Source organism: Seriola aureovittata, chromosome 15 (assembly GCF_021018895.1).
Source record: "Seriola aureovittata isolate HTS-2021-v1 ecotype China chromosome 15, ASM2101889v1, whole genome shotgun sequence".
In the NCBI taxonomy this organism is placed as follows: Eukaryota; Metazoa; Chordata; class Actinopteri; order Carangiformes; family Carangidae; genus Seriola; species Seriola aureovittata.
The window spans coordinates 13,603,837-13,620,413 of record NC_079378.1 but is presented as its reverse complement, the minus strand read 5'-3'; the positions used below and the strand labels follow the sequence as shown (position 1 = coordinate 13,620,413).

Sequence of the window (16,577 nt, the reverse complement as noted above, 5' to 3'; positions counted from 1 at the left end):
TTTCAGATCAATGTGTTTGTCAAATACCTCTTTAAGGTCCAAACTGGCAGAAAAAAGTCCAAGAAAATGACTACAAAAATTTGAGCATTACAAGTTTGTGTTCTTCTTTCCAACCCTCAACAATCATTTCACAACCCCTCAGATCAGATTTATCTTATGACCCTCTGCAGGGGCCAGAGATCCAGGTTGGAAGCCATTGGACTGAACTATCAAACTGTAGTAAAGTCAAGCTGCTCAAGCAGCTACCACAGTAAAATGCTTATTTGATGCAAAGTGTTAACAATCTAATATGCCATATAAAATAATATATCACTGACAGGGTACTTATTTGTTCATATTGAGAACTTTTACTTTTGATATTTTGCTTATGTTTTGCTGAGAACACTTTTGTTCTTTGTCTTGGATGGCATTTTGAATGGACTTTTACCCGTAATCAAGTTGGTGTACAGGTACTTTTACTTAAGCAAAGGATCTGAGTACTCCTCCACTGGTTACACTGTAAAACTGGATTTGTTTATGAAACTTAGTGGAAACAACTTTTGATTAACAATTCTTCGTTGTAACACAAACTCCAACCCGGAAGGTGGCGCGCTGATTCAGCAACGCTCTTAAATCCAAAGAAGAAGAAGTAGTTTCAGAAGAGTAGCATGATGGGATATGAGAGTCCTCCGGCGGCGCGTTGCCGCCATGTCACCTAGAGAGAAACATTTAGCGCTTCTCTCTGTTTTATGCGTAGTTAGTCTTGCCCTTTATTATATTCCTACTTTTCTTTACGCGACTTTAATTCTTGGAGTTTGTTGCATTGTGTGTTACTATCACAGCGGAGAACCGCTTCCCGCCAGGTTAGGCCTGAATCCGCGAGCTGGACTAAACGTCCCAGCCTTGCTCAGGCGTTGGTTGTTGGGTTGGGGGGTGACCGGCGTGTCGGTGGCCGCCCGGGGGAAAACGAAGAGTAGCAGCAACAGAACCGAGCTCCGGGGACCAGAGGGACACTTCAGACCAACGCTCGGGGAAACTGGGATTTATCGGAGGGAAGCTTTGGCAAGTGACTCGTTTCTTTTCAGCCCCCGGGATTTCCTCATGGGGAGTTACATCGGGAAACCCGAAAGTCCAACCGCTGACTCCGGGAGGCCGAGGGCAGGGAGAAATCCCCGAGAGCAGCTGCGGGAAAAGCTGTCTAGACCCAACCATGCTGTCTATACCCCAAACAGGAGGTTGTCATTTGCTGGGTATGTTTATAATCAAATCACGCTATAACAACATGAGCCGCCGTTAGGAGGCAGTACCGTTAGAGTCCGTGCCATCCAGAAGTCAAAGGTCCAGCTTCTTGGCGGGTTTTAATTATTTACTCGTAAATCTTATGGAGTATTTTATCAGCACATTGAAAAATGCAAATCGTAGTTATTAGCTGCACATTGGTGAAATTCTCTGTAATACCCCCCTCTTTACTTGCTCTTTGATTTACTGTAATGTATGGGGAGACCTATCATAATGAATAGAAACTTCCAGTTTATTGATCATTTTAATATAGTGCTTTATTAATTCCAAAAGGAAATTGCAGTGTTGCAACAGCCGCTGAACGTAAATCAAAAAAATCAATGAGGTAGGTAAATACAAACAATGCAATTAAAGGCTAAATCGTGTATAATGACTAAGTAGATTAAATCAAGTAAAATACAAATTATAGAAAAAAAAATAGAGACCAAAGATAGACCTGTCGCTTTACGGTGTGCTGAATATACAGTAAACACTGGTGGATATATTATATACTTTAATACACTGCATCAGTTCAAGTAGAGTGGATATATATGTATATATGTATATAGAGCTGCACAAATCTTAAAAGATGTGATATACAAATGGGCAGTCTGTTCTGTTACAAGGTAGCATTATTCTGTCAGATGAGTCCCCTCTCTAGACAAACAATATTCACAAAATACAACTTATCAGACTTTAACAGAGGTAGAACGATAAAACCATGGACTTATTTCCTTGTTGGTCCTGGTGTTCGCATTGTTCCAACCTTTACCATGATAGGCAGTTATTCAGTGATATTAACAAACCTTAGAAATTACAAACTAAAATCTAGGAAATTTAATCACACAATCAGCTTTTTCAGGAGGCAGACATTGTAATAAAGTATCATAGAGTCCCAAAAAAGAAATCTATCATCACTAATATTTACAAGTAAGTGGTCAGTGATATATATTTTCTGTTACCCAGAGAGGCTACTGTTAGTGGACAAAGGTGGCATGGAGTCACACAGTTGCACGACTCACAATTTCAACATATTGCAAGAATATTTCATAAAATGTACTGCGTCATATAGATACGTTGTTGACCTCAGCCCTCTGTGTGTCACTCTGTGATATGGTCATATAGCCTTCCCTACTCAAACCTCAGGGTCAAAATCTAAATGTTTGTTTTAATTTTAACTTATCCAGCAGCAGATTGTAGCTTCAAATGAACTTTTCGTTGTCTCAAAGTTGTATTTATGTGTAGGGAAGGCTCTGTGACTGAATCAAGTGATACAGGGAGGGCTGAAGTCACAAATGGGGCTCTGTGTGATGAAAATGTGTTTTTTTAAAAATGTATACATCTCAGTTGAATATTCATTAGCATATGCAGGTAACATATGTCTGCTCTTGTTTTTCCACCTTGCAGGGAGCCACTGGGCACAATGGGCAGGTTCACCATCACCCCGCAGCGTCATTACCCGTTGCAGCAGCCAGGTGTCTCGTCAGTGGGAGTCCTACCTCCTGTCAAGTGGGATGGCTTCAGGAAGAAAAATGTCCTCAGCCCCCGTAACTCCCCGGCAGCCCTCAGTCCTGTCACAGTGAAGATTGCCAGGCCCAACCACAACACCCCCAGGTTTCTATATTAATGCAAACTTGTAGTCTGTCATCATGCCAGTGTTCTTATTGTTTTGTCCATTATCTTGGAATAAACTGCTGTATACCGTATATATTTCATTACTGTGTGCCATTTAAAAACTGAGGTAATACGCTTGAGTCAGATAATCTATCTTGCCTCACTGAATTTTTGTCAGTGTTGTATTATTGTTATGAGGTAATGCAGTAGAGACTTTTTAAAATCAACCTGCACATGTAACTGTTTTAAGTATGCAACTAGAGCTGAAACATAATCTGTGGAGTTATTTGTTAAGCAAAAATACCAAATATTTTCTGGTTCCACATTCTCAAATGTGAGGATTTGTAATTGAATATCTTTGGGTTTTGGACTTTTGGTCCTGTTGTTGAAATTGTTGGGGTCATTTTTCACAATCTTCTGCAGCCCTGTTTGTAACAGTAACATAACTTTGACAACATTTAAGGAAGTAGTGATGTTCACTGCAATGGATTACTTCCTACCTGAATGAACAGTTTACCTAAACAGTCGGGATGTGAGTTTTAAAAAAAGAGTTTACAGAGAACTTGTAGCGATTATAACAAATGTTGTAGACATAAAAAAGTATTTCTTGACACTGCGTCAGCAAAGTTTTGATAAAACAACTTTTGTCATCGTTGATGCCACAGAGAGTGGCTGTGCCTTACATAAATCACATTATATTGATATGTTTCTTACATTTTGTCATTAAGTAAAACCCTGATTTGTGTCTTTCCTGTTTGATTGTTAACATTGACCAGAGCTGCACTGTCTGCTGTTTTTTTTTCGTTTAGTTTGGACCATCTGAGTTGTGCAGGGCTCCCCAGGGCCCCTGCAGACCCCTGCTCCAGAGAAAGTGTCCTCAGGGTGTTGAAGGAAAGCCGCAAGAGAGAAGTGGAAGATGAGGACAGGAGCTTCACAACTGAGCAGAAAAGCAAGCGAAGGTACCAGGATTAAACAGTATCTGAAAGGCAACACATGAACACTATATTTGCTTAAAAGAGCTTTGTAAGTTTTGCTATTACAAAAAGCCAACGTTATCATTAACAGCTGTTTATTTACCAGTCTTACTTAGAGCTTCAGCCATTGTTTCATTGTTGCATGCAATGCAAGAGGTTATATAATATGCTCTCTGAGCAGGGTTACATCTTTAGGACAGAATGGATGCTACAGTGTCTTGGTACTAGAAAATGATGAGATGGACTGGGGCTAGCTGGTTAGCATGCTACCCTCTAAAAGAAGTGATGGAAATAGAAGCACAACAAGAGATAACATTGGTGTGGCTTTCAACTCTGGACACAGCTCTTTGCGAGTAAAGGAATTAAGTTTGATGCTGAAGTCGAAACGTTTCTTCAAGATTGGAAAGTAAACACCTGTTACTGCTAACATTGTAAATGTGCACACAGCAATGTCAGCTCAGCCAGACCACGTCTAGAGGTGGGCTACCGAAAAGTAGCCTACGGATGTCTTCAGTTGACTCTGTCTGTCAAATGACGTTTTCCTTGAACATTGTCTCCTCACACATTCATTGAATTGACGTATTGTGCATGTTTGTAATCCATTTTCATTTTCCCAAGGCGTAACGACAGTGGTGGAAGCGCACACTCTGCTTTTGAGCCTCTTTTGCCCAATGGACACCATCACAGTTGGTCCCTAAGTGAGTTCAATGTTCAGATCTTGTTGTTTAGTTTAACTGACTGCTACTGAAGCCCATAGCACCATATGAAGTATAGCGTGGCTGTCTAAATACAGGCTGAAATGTTTTTCCTTCCCTCTTCCAGGCCAGGAAGCCTGAAAAGAGGGATGACCTCATTGGCAGAGGAGTCCATCATGAAGAGGTCTCGCACCTCGTCCATCAGCTCTGGCAGTGGGGCACATGCCCCTAGAGGAACCCCAGGCAGCAAGAGAAACCCTATCCACAGCTCCTACAGCTCTTCATTAGGCCTCAGCCAGGTAACACTTCCATGCTCCATTATAGTGCACGTGGCCCTGCAGAGATAAAGTGGAGTTGTTAAGGTTTATCTCCATGTTTACCTTCACAGTGGAAGAAACCGTCAGCTCCCAGCTCACCTCTGTCAAGCCCTGGATCATCTCGCTCCCAGACTCCAGAAGGAGCCTCCAAAAGACCCAGGTTATATCTGCTTAGTCCCTGCTGAGTCCAGTCATCCACATTTAATCTAATATTAAGTTTTTTAACTTGTGGTTTCATTACCAGAGAGGACGATGGGCAGTCTCCCAGCTCAGCATCCTCTGTGAGGTCAGACCAGATAGCCACCGACAAGGCACCTGTTACTTGTAAGTCATGTATAGAAGTCATTGTGCAGACATACAAACTGTGATTTGTTATTTAGTTGTATTAAAGTTGAAGGTTTTTGATTTTTCATTATATTATGTTGTTGCAGCCAAACTGACTCCAGTTCCCAAGATCCCCGTCACTACCTCAGCAGACTCTACTGGTAGTGCTGGGAAGAGAAAACGGAAGATCCAGCTGGTGTCCAGCCACCGGGACGATCACATCTCACTGGTAAGGACTGCTACATTCTCAGACTTCATGCTTCCAGAAACCCTTGTTTATATAGTTCCTGTGTTAGGATGACCTAGATATATTTCACTCTCCATACTTGTTGATTGGCAGCCCCCACCTCCAGAGCTTGGTTACACCATCACTGTGAAAGACCTAGATGAAGAGAAAAAGGCTGCTATCAGCAAGATCCAGAAAGTCCTGGAAACGCCTGGTGAGTAGAAGCAGCCACAGGAATAAAACATTTAATCCCTCCTCTTTAACTTCTGCACTGTTCATGCTGCTCTGTTACCCTCCATTCACACATACATACTACAAGGCTGGAGGAGTGACAGGCTGTTATTCATTAACTGAACCTTGAATTATCCTGCTGCTGCCCTCTGCAACTATGAGGCCTGACCAGTTGGCTGTTGATTGGATAAGCTCCCAGCCTGACCTCTGACCCTCCTCTTAATTTGTCCTTGTTTAGCTCCAGAGCAAGAGAAGTCTGTCTCTCCCCCAGCCACCAATTCCACCAAGCCCACCTCCTCCACCAGCTCTACCACGACCACCACCCTGAGCAGCCTTCTTGCAGCTCCTCTGCCTACAGCCTCCAGCTCTGTCATCCCAGTCATCAACCTTGATCCCAGCCCAGGCAGCAGTGTGAGCACAGCACCTGCAGCTTCCAACCCACTGCTGGAGGCTCTCAAAATGAAGACCAGCACTCCTGCTATCTCCACATCTGCTGCCAGCACAACCACAGGTACAATCACTGAACTGAAGGCATTTCTGATGTGTGATACTGTTTCCAGATTTTTGTATTTAGCATCTCTCATGATCTGATATTCACCTGGTTTTTGATTCAACAATTAAAAAAAAAAAATAAATATTAAGTTTGAAACTTGAAACAATATAGTCTTGTTTTAAAAAATATAAAAATCCTGAAACAGAAGAATTAAAAAACAGATGTTATTTCTCTGTATTCTTTTTCTTTGTTCTGTTATTATTTTCAAGTAAGGGTTTACATTTTAAATATCTTCTCATATATCTCATGACATGTATTGATTATCTCCACATGCCTCGTTGTCTCTGCAGTGTCTGCATCGACCACACCAGTGCAACCCAGCAGTTTAAACCTGAAGGCAACAACTGCAGTGGGTGTCCCACAGCTCCCCCCTGCCTCCCAGTCTCAGTCCTCCACTGCTGGTGTGGAGCAGCCCTCTGCCTTTACTCAGGTCCTTGGTCAGGTCTTCAAGGCTTCCAGCAGCACCCCACCTGTAGCAGGAACAGGCCTGTTTGGATTGGCTAGCCAGATCAGCACCCCCTCTGCTTCTACAGCCTCCAACACAGTCACTGTTGCTACTACACCTCCAGCCAGCAGCTATGAGTCACTCAGTAACACAAACCCTCTGCTGGCTTCAGGGTTCAAGCCCATCTTTGCTGTCAGCACCACCCCCTCCTCAGCTACATCAGCTCCAGAGAGCAAACCTCCTGTTCAAAATTTCAAACCCATCTTTGGAGGTGCTACTACGAATGCTGGCTTTGGACAGCCTGCATCCCTCACAACCACCAACCCAGTCTCTACAGTTTCTTCAAGTAGTACACCTTCAATATTTGGTGGATCAACAAGCAGCACCACAGCTGCCTCATCTGTTTTTCCAGGCTTGACCAACACCCCCACTGGAACAGCCTCCACTGGCTCCATCACCACCACACAGCCTGCAGCCCAGGCAGGTGTGAAATCCCTCTTTGGAAACTGGTCCACACCATCCACAACAAGTACAGGCTCAGCCACAACACAGGCCCCTAATACAGGGAGCACATTTCAATTTGGAACTGTTCCCACCACTACTGCAACTGCAGCAGCAGCTGCCCCAGCTGCTGCTACCACAACCTCCAGCAACGGCACCTTCACATTTGGTGTCACACAGCCGGACCCACAAGCTGCCAACCAGAAGGTATTTGCTTTTGGCCAACCAGCCCCCAGTCAGAACACAACCACTGCTTCATTTGGAGGCTTTGCCATGGCCAACACTGCCTCCACCACTTCTGCCGCCACCACCCAGTCCACTTTCACCTTTGGAAAGCCATCATTTGAGGCGCCAGCAGCACAGACGACCTTTGGCTCCTCAGCAGCACCGTCAAAGCCATTCACTTTTGGAGGCAGCGTTGCATCATCCACACCTGCCTCTAACCCCGCCCCAGCTCCTTTCACTTTTGGGGCACCTGCTGCCACCACAGCAACCACGTTCGGGACCCCTGCTAAACCAGCATTTGGAGCCAGCTCCACTGGTTTTGCTTTTGGTGGCTCCACTGCCCCCTCAGCTGCACCCTCAGCTGCACCAAGCTTCGGTGCAGCAACCCAGACTCAGAGCTCCTCCTCATCCACCTTTACATTTGGTAGTGGTGCTCCTCAGCCGGCTCCCTCTGGCCCAGCTCAGCCAGCACCCAGTGGATTTAACTTTGGTGCTGGTATGGCATGCCCCCAGTTTGGAACACCAGTCTCCAATAATCCTGCACCGCATATGGGAAGCTTCAATTTTGGGGCTGCTGCTACTGACAAACCAGCTTTTGGTAAGGAACAAAGACAACTTATGTTTTGATTGTTTATATTTTAAATCCAGCCACAGGGGTCTCTACAGTGAGATTTCTTTCTTCTCATAAACATCCTCTTGATTACACTGTTATTTTGATGATGCTTCAACAACTGGTCTACATTTGTTTCTGTCACAGTAGAATTCAGTGGTTGTTTGGTTGGTACAAGTTATGTGCTACTTTCTCTGCAGGGACATCTACCCCCTCCTTTGGCCAGAATGCTGCGGCAGGTCCAATTGCCTTTGGAAGTCCTGGAAATCCAGTCCAAGGCTTCAATGCTGCTCCTTTTGGTATGTCTTATATATTTTGTTATACCTGTGACCAGATGAGCCCTGAGCAACCACAGCTATTCAAGCAATGCTTAAAGGCTTTTTCTCCCCACTGCACAGGAAGCCCTAGATAAGGCAACCAGAAACAGACGTATATGTTAAATTGTTAGAAGTAAAAAGTGTAGAGAAAGAAGAGTACAAAGAAATGTTTATGTTGTTTCTTAGTATTGACATGTCCTAAAGTGTCTCCTGTGTTTGTTTTTTTTGTTTTTTCTCATCAGGGTCTCCGGCTACTCCCTCCTTCTCTATTGGAGCTGGATCAAAACCATCTGGAGCACGTCAGAGACTGCAGGCACGGAGGCAACACAACAGGAAGAAGTAACCTGCTACATGTGTCCAACACTGCTTTCAAAGGACTTCAGCTGTTGCTGCTATGGCTAATCTGGCTAACATTGCTCTGTTCTAAGCCCAACATCCCCCAACCAGGCCACCACCATGCCCGCTGCTTCCTTCCCCTCCTCCAGTGGGTTGTGCTGGCCGGAAACATTGTGTTTGCAGAGGAGTTAGAAAGAGCACACCAGCTTGCTGAGTTCATGCTGCCTGGATGACTACATGACTCAATGAGGGATCGTAGCAGTGAGGAGACAGAATCCAGAACAATGTACAATACTTGAAGAGAGAAAAGACAATTGATTAGTTTGATTCTGAACAAAAGCATATCCAAAGTTCTTTTTCCTTTTCCAGTATGTGGACACTCCCATTGGTTCGTCTTAAGGAGAAAGTTGAGTCCGACAAAGACATGGAGCCTTGGCTCAAACATTTATTTTTTTACGTGAAGTGCTCACTGGTTTGTATGTTACGGAATATTTGAGTACATTCTCTGAATGAGTCTGAGTAGGGTGAAATGCACAGTTGATTCAGATAAGGTACACAACGCTGCAGTGTAAATGTAAAGTTATGAGTCGTTTGCATTTTAAATTATTTTTTTTAATTGGCTCTCTGACCCTGTATATGAATGATTTGTTTCTGCACTTAAGGGCAACTTAGTAAATGTCTTAATGTAGTGAGTGAAGATCCTTTTGTTCTTGTTTCATACTCTTTATCATTGCAAGCATTCCCAGAGTCCTCCTGTGGACAGCCTTTTTTAATAGTGATTGCCAACTCTGATGTAATTAGTAGGTCAGTACGTGATTAGGATGACTACTATTGACTTGTGTTGTCAAACCAAAGCCAATTCTTCAGCTTCATGCCTGTGAAAAGAATCTGTGATCTCTATCTCATCTTTAAATCATCCTGAGATGTGTTTGTTTGTGCCAGACTACCTCTCTTTACTCCCAGGCACTGAATCCTTGTTAGTTCACTGAAAAATAACAAATCTGACATCATTGACAAATAAGATTTTATCTTCAACTACTGTTATTACAGATGTACCTTAATAAATACAGTTGAGTTCTTTAAAACATCTGCACATTATCTCCACTTCTGAAATGTCACTGTCATAATAGATCACACCACATTAATGTAACATCAGATTGACCAAACACACAATCTGTCAAATTTGGAAACCCTTATCTTCCAGAAACTCTCACTATGATGCAGGGATTTTTGTTGTCTCTAATGTCTTACTTGCACCATGAGGTGAGGAACTTTGTCAAGCAAACATGACAGTAAACCCACTGATGTCAGCAGTCAAAGTTATTTTTATCAAAATCATTTCTGTTCTGAATAATAATCACCTCTTGTGAAAAGTGAGCAGTATCTGATGCAGTTTTTGATTGTTGTTTTTGAATGAATAAAAACTGAATTTTGGACATGGACAAGAACACATTCAACCCTTCAAGGCCCCATTCTTTTGCTTTCCAACCAAATGACGGGCCACTGGCTGTGACCATTAGTTCAGTTCTAGTTTGTATCTGCTTTTGAATAAAGGGTTACTAAATAAACTACTATTACCAGTGTCACTGAATAACCAATAGGCACACACGCAATACATGTTTCTTCTCCAGCTGTGTTGATGTAACCACCATATACAGTCTTTTTTTTTTTTTTTTTTTTTTTTTTACAGTACATCTCTCAATAAAAAGGTGACAAGTTTAAACAGGCATCTGTTGAACATGACATTAATTTATTACAATATAACTGAGAATATGATTTTGTTCTACATTGTACTCCACAATATTTCCACACTCATGACTGTTCAAATAGACATCAGTGAATGTGGTTAGAGTGAGGCTGGGTGCATGAATTGTGAGGTTTTATTCAATGGACATGCAAGACACTTCTAAATGATAATTGCAAGCCTGCTGTCAAAATTAAAACTTTCTTAAAAATCTTAAAAAGCAGCTTTAGTTTCATAAAGTCTTTTCAGTAAAGTGAGTTCTGGAGTTTATCATTTACTAAGTTTTAGTGTTCAAATGACAAATTTCTATATCAAATTAAATACCGTATCTGGCTTCATTTGTCCATTAACTGAATTTTTTGTTAAGTTAATTTCCTTTTGCACACAGTATTTCAAAATCTTACAAACTTTTATACATAATCATGTATAAATATAGACAGTTAAATTGTGAAAAACAGGTCACAATATTTCCTCAATAAGCTAAAGGTTCTCATCTAAAATCATAGTTATATCAGCTTTCTTTGATTGTATCTGAAAATGAGTTCATGCTTGGGATTCACCTTAATACTCTTGGTCATGATCCAGCTAATTGTCAATGAGCAGCATTTTTACAGGTTTTTGCTTATAGATCTGTTGATCTGGAGTAATTATAAACTACCTCTGAAGAACCTAGACATGCATAGGTGTAGCAGTTCCACTCCAGTCCGTTAGGTTGCGGTAATCTCAGTTTGCCGTAGTGACATCATGAAAGAACACGAAGAAGATTTGGACGCAACGACGCATGCGCAGTGCTTCAGTAGCGTGAACGCCAAGTAGTAACCGTTAGCGGTGCGAGGTACGTGGCAGAAAGCTCTCGATATGGAGGTATCTGCTCTGGTGGCCTTGACTTTAATACTGGGCGCACTAGTTATTCTGGTCGCACTAGCGTTGAGCCAACGGAAGGAAGAAATAAGAGAGGAAACAGAACAAGCAGCGGAGTTTGCCGGTAAGAGCTATCTAACTAGCTAACCTAACTGTAGCTAGCCTCTGAAGCGGTGAGTCACCGACGCGTACACCGTCTCTGTCCGGCTCTCTAGCACGTTTCTTCGGCTGCAGACATTCACAACCAGTGTGGACAGATAGTAGTAGTAGTAGCAGTGTGTTTGATATTTGTTACTCCTTCACACAGCAACACATATAGACGCATGAAAAGCTTAAGTAACTTTTGTGCGACTGTATGGTAAACTGTCAACTGTCCTTAGCCAATCGTCAGATGTCACACTGACGGACCAATGGCAGTGACTGCTTTATGTCCAGTCATTGCCTATTAATTATATAAACATGGATAAGCAATTAAATACGAAATAGAAAAAGCAAACTAGAGATTAAGAAAGGGAACAACAAATGAGCAAAAATAGGAATATTATGAACTATATGTATTCACAAGAGTCAGTTAAAATGAAATATGTTTTAATCTATTAGTGAAGCATTTTGCAATTTTACTCTTCATTGTATACGTTTGAGACTTAAATATATTTAAGGAAGGTCGTTTATTAGATCATTTGCATATTTAATTTTTATAGGACAACGAAATTTGTATAACTTGTCCACTTGTGTGTTCACACGGAAGGAACAAATGATCAATAGCTTATGTGGCAAAGAAACATGACATTCAAGGGTTCATCTCAAACATGCGGACATTTTTAATACTAACATTACTTACTGGATTAATATTACATAAAACTGCATTTCATATCATTCAAGAAAATATGGCAGACCTCTAGAGAGGTCAGTGTAATACATATAAGACAAGAGGTTTATTGATCATTAGTTTCGGTGCTCCTGCTGCGACTATGATGTATTACATGAGTGAAAATCTTCATCAGTACTCTTGTTTGTCTCTCAGCTGAAGGCAGTGTTGTCAAGGGCGCTGCAGCCAAGAAACAGAAGCAGGAGAAGCAGCGCAGCCGTAAAGATAAAGCTTCACAGCACAGTTTCAGTCATCAACTGCTGGCATCCTCGCTGAAGGTAACCTGGAACACACACGCTCACACAGTGAAACGCACACACTGTTAGAGTCTCTGATTACAATGAGGGCTGTTGTTCAGGGACATGTCTGTCAACAGCTCAGAGATCCTAAAGGGTCCTTTTTCTATTTAGTCTAAACTCATTGATCTCAGTGGGGTGAACTAAATATTAGAAACATATCTCTAAAACAGTTAAAGACTGCATTAAAAATTATAACTTTAAATAGTATTGTTTACTATGCTAGTGTGTATTTGTGATCAATTCTTATATATTTGCATCTTCAAAAAGAACAAATAATTTACTTTACTTTAGGCTCCTTCCCCAAAGCCATTCTTTGAGCATGTGTGTATTTGTGTCACAGGGCCACAGTGGGAATGTGACGTGCCTTGATTTCAGCAGTAATGGGAAGTACCTGGCATCTTGCTCTGATGACCGCACCGTCAGGATCTGGAGCACCAAAGACTTCTTGGACCGGGAACACAAGTGTCTTAGAGCCAATGTGGAGCTGGATCATGCTACACTGGTCCGCTTCAGCCCGGACTCCAGGTCTTTTGCTCTCTCTTTACATGTACTCATTTACATGAAGCATCCCCTATCTATTCCCAAGCCTAAGCATAACCAAGACCTAAATGTAATTTAAATAAACCAGGCCCCACAGCTTAAACAGCAATGAGAGTTTAAATTAAGTGATGACAGAATTACCTCATATGACTTAATTTGTATTAATGTGTACACTTCCTAAGCAACCATCTCAGCTAAGGCAGCGACTAAACCTTAATTTGAAGGAAAGTAAATGATGTTACTTTTGCTTGCTTTTATTTTACCAAAAGTAAATCCATTTATTTATTATAATAATTCTGAAAATCAAACCACTTGATTGCCTGTAATTTTCAAATGCAGATTTGTTTTAATATGCACACCATGTACCAGTAATATAGATAACCTGAGCAGAATTCTACCTTTGTCTCTCTAACACACATGGCATTGGTTCATCTGGAGGTAATTTTTGGATACAGTCAGATGATGATGACCACCTTCTACCCTGACTCTCACCTTTTCACTGCAGGGCGTTTATCACATGGTTGGCTAATGGAGATGCCATTCGAATCTTCAAAATGACCAAGAAGGATGACGGCAGTTTAAGCTTCAAAGCTGCTGCTGACGACTTCCCACAGAAACACAAGGCCCCCATCCTAAACATTGGCATTGCAGAGACAGGTACAGAGCATGTGAAATATCTTAGTCATGTATGAATTTTTAGTGTTTTTTGTGTGTTCTTAGTGTATGTTTCAGCTTGTGATGAACAAGGATGCAAAGGTCATTTCGGTTTTGTTTTTGTGTGACCTTCGTACTAGTAATGATAGAAGTGGCAACCAGAGTTGTTGAGTGTGAGAATTAAATTGTTGTACCTGTTAGTTTGAGGGAACTAAATTTTGATTGTGGTTCTTTTGGTCGAAACACAGGTAATGTTCCCGAGTTTGGTTTCTCCTTTTCTGTGGAAAACTTCCTTCATTGGAAATATGACAAAAACAAATTCCCTTTTGCATATTCTTGTTTGCATTTCTGCTGCATCAGAATGTCAATGAAGATTAGTTAAATGGAACAGCTTTGTTAAAGAAGCAATAACAAAACAGCAGCACGGACTCATCATTTTGTTCTGTCAGTTACTGCCATGTGTTTGATGGTTATTTATTTCAGTGATGAGAAACTAGATGCCTCTGAGAAACTGATAGTTTCACATGAGTAGAATTACTGCTAAGAGAGAAAATGTCTTTAAAATCAGTTTGTTTGATGAAAGATGAGTTAAGTTTCCTTATATTAGATTTCACTGGTATTCTAGTTTTTCACCAATCTACAATACGTGTAATGCTGATTCTGTGTTTCTTCTCTGCAGGCAAGTTCATCATGAGTGCCTCCACTGACACCAGCATTCACGTCTGGGACTTGAAAGGAGAGGTACTGGCCTCTATCAACACTAACCAGATAACCAATTCTTATGCTGCCATCTCCCCATGTGGCAGGTCAGTCCCACCCCCTCCATCACTGCAAATCTTCCACTTGAAAGATCAAATAGGGATCTATCTCAGATTTACAGTGCTCCCCCTTGAAAGTTTTTATGTTTTATTTTCATTGAATCAAAGTAGATTTCATGTGCATTTATTGACACTGACCCACAGAAGAAGACTCTAAAAGTGAAAACGGATCTCTACAAATTGATGCTTTTTAAGGCACTGTAGATTTGCCCCTCTTCAAGTATCATCTAGAAATTTGACCAGATCTGGTAAATGCATCATGAGTTCATCACTTGGGGTCATTTAGTTTGAAAAGTGAACATATTTCTGTGTTTGAATTCTCACCTCTCCCTCCACCAAATTACTAATTGAAAGTCCTAGTTTTGCACCCCTTATTCATAATTTAGCAAACAAGTAGTCTCTTTTTAATGATTTCTTCTGCACTGTCTGTAATTCTTGACCTGATCATTTATTTTCTAAATGAGTTGTATGGTAAACACTCAGCAAAAATTGGTGTCAAATGGAGGAAGAGAGATTGATTGCACACCAGTTGGCGAGACATCTGTTACAAAATAGAATTATTAGAGCTTAGTGTGTGTACATTGATGTGGGATGTTGTTTCAAGTACCAGCGAGATAATGAACTATATCCCCGGATGGATTTGAGGCTGGTTTTTAGGAATTGATCCATGAGTTTGTAGACTTCTCAGATATTGTATATTGTAATACTGTACAGCAGTTTATAATCCTATGAGGCAAGATTTTACAACTCTTTACATCTGTGTTGTGGCAAAAGTTTAGCCAGGTTCATCTGTGCAAACACAGTGGTCTGAACTAATGGGTCTGAACACAAGTGTAGTATGTGGATACTGTCTCTTCTCAAACCACTGTGTATCCGTAGCCATTTTAATTGCCACAAAGGGAAAGTATTTTGTAACACCTACTATCTTAAGGTAAAATGTGACTACAAGAGAAAAAACATATTTAAATCCTATGCGACTTAGGTTGAGATCCAATTGTGTGTGCCATTTGTCTCTGTGCTCAGGTTTGTAGCATCATGTGGCTTCACCCCTGACGTAAAGGTGTGGGAGGTTTGCTTCGGGAAGGGAGGAGAGTTCAAAGAGGTGGCACGAGCTTTTGACCTGAAGGGCCACTCTGCAGGAGTTCATGCATTTGCCTTTTCCAATGATTCTCACAGGTAACTGGCTTTTCTGATTTCAATACACAGCCAAAGAAGTGGCTCACACTGAGAGCATAACACTGCCATGTAAATGTTTTCTGTTCTTTGCTTTTCAGAATGGTGACTGTATCCAAAGACGGTACATGGAAGCTGTGGAACACAGATGTGGAGTACAAAAAGCAGCAGGATCCCTACCTCCTGAAGACTGTCCCCTGTGCGTCATCTGAAGGTAGCAGGGTGGCCTTATCTCCAGATGGCCGGGTGGTGGCCATCAGTGATGGCTCTAACTTGGCTATGTACAACGCTGCCACTGGCGAGCTAGAAGAAGAAATGCATGGCGTCCACAGTGAGGAGATCAATGACCTTAGATTTGATATTAATGGGCGCTTCTTGGTGTGCAGCGGCGACAAGGCCATCCGAGTGTTTCACAATGCCCCGGGCTACCGGGCAGCCATCAGAGACATGCAGGACATGCTGAAGAAAGCCCAGAATGAAGCCATGAAGCAGAGATTGCAGCAGCAGATAAAAGAGGCTCAGAGTGCCCTGGACACTGTGCTGGCTGCTCCTGTCGACTGAAGAATCCCTAAGGAACCACACTCTGATTGTGATAGTGTCGGACTCTGACTGCTGATCTTTTTTGTAACCTCAACTCTCCCTCTGCCACTAAATGATCTGGATGGGGAAAATGAAATTTGCATGCAGTTTTAATAAAGAATATCTTTTTATGGAAAAATAAAATGGTTTAAGTTCAGATCTTTTTCTATGCTATTTAATGCACAGTAATGTCTTGTGTATGATCTCTCTTGTGGTTGTCTTACAGTATATTTACCTCTAAGGTTCAATTTAAAGTCCCCCTCCACTCAAAGTCTCAACTTAAAGGAGCTATTTGTAAGTTTTGCTATTGCTACATGCCAATGTTAGAATTAACAGCTGTTTACTTACCAGTCTAGAAGAAACATTGCAAGTTCATCATCAAACTTCTTTCCTTTAGTCATTAAGAGTTGTATCCA

General features: G+C 41.6%; 2 protein-coding genes across 2 annotated transcripts; both read left to right on the top strand.

Moving 5' to 3' along the window:
* Positions 1-651: 651 nt before the first annotated feature.
* Positions 652-10,194, top strand: pom121 (POM121 transmembrane nucleoporin). Its single transcript, XM_056397140.1, is given in 14 exon segments — positions 652-1,229; positions 2,665-2,871; positions 3,681-3,830; positions 4,464-4,519; positions 4,522-4,543; positions 4,668-4,839; positions 4,929-5,017; positions 5,102-5,181; positions 5,289-5,410; positions 5,522-5,621; positions 5,877-6,149; positions 6,482-7,960; positions 8,173-8,271; positions 8,532-10,194. Coding segments are annotated over 14 exon segments (3,522 nt in total). The 5' UTR covers positions 652-657; the 3' UTR covers positions 8,633-10,194.
* Positions 10,195-11,157: 963 nt separating this feature from the next.
* Positions 11,158-16,318, top strand: tbl2 (transducin beta like 2). The gene is made up of 7 exons (XM_056397141.1): positions 11,158-11,354; positions 12,255-12,376; positions 12,738-12,922; positions 13,443-13,594; positions 14,271-14,397; positions 15,433-15,585; positions 15,684-16,318. Exons 1-7 carry the CDS (start codon positions 11,228-11,230, stop codon positions 16,141-16,143), a joined length of 1,326 nt encoding a protein of 441 aa, XP_056253116.1. The 5' UTR covers positions 11,158-11,227; the 3' UTR covers positions 16,144-16,318.
* Positions 16,319-16,577: the final 259 nt, after the last annotated feature.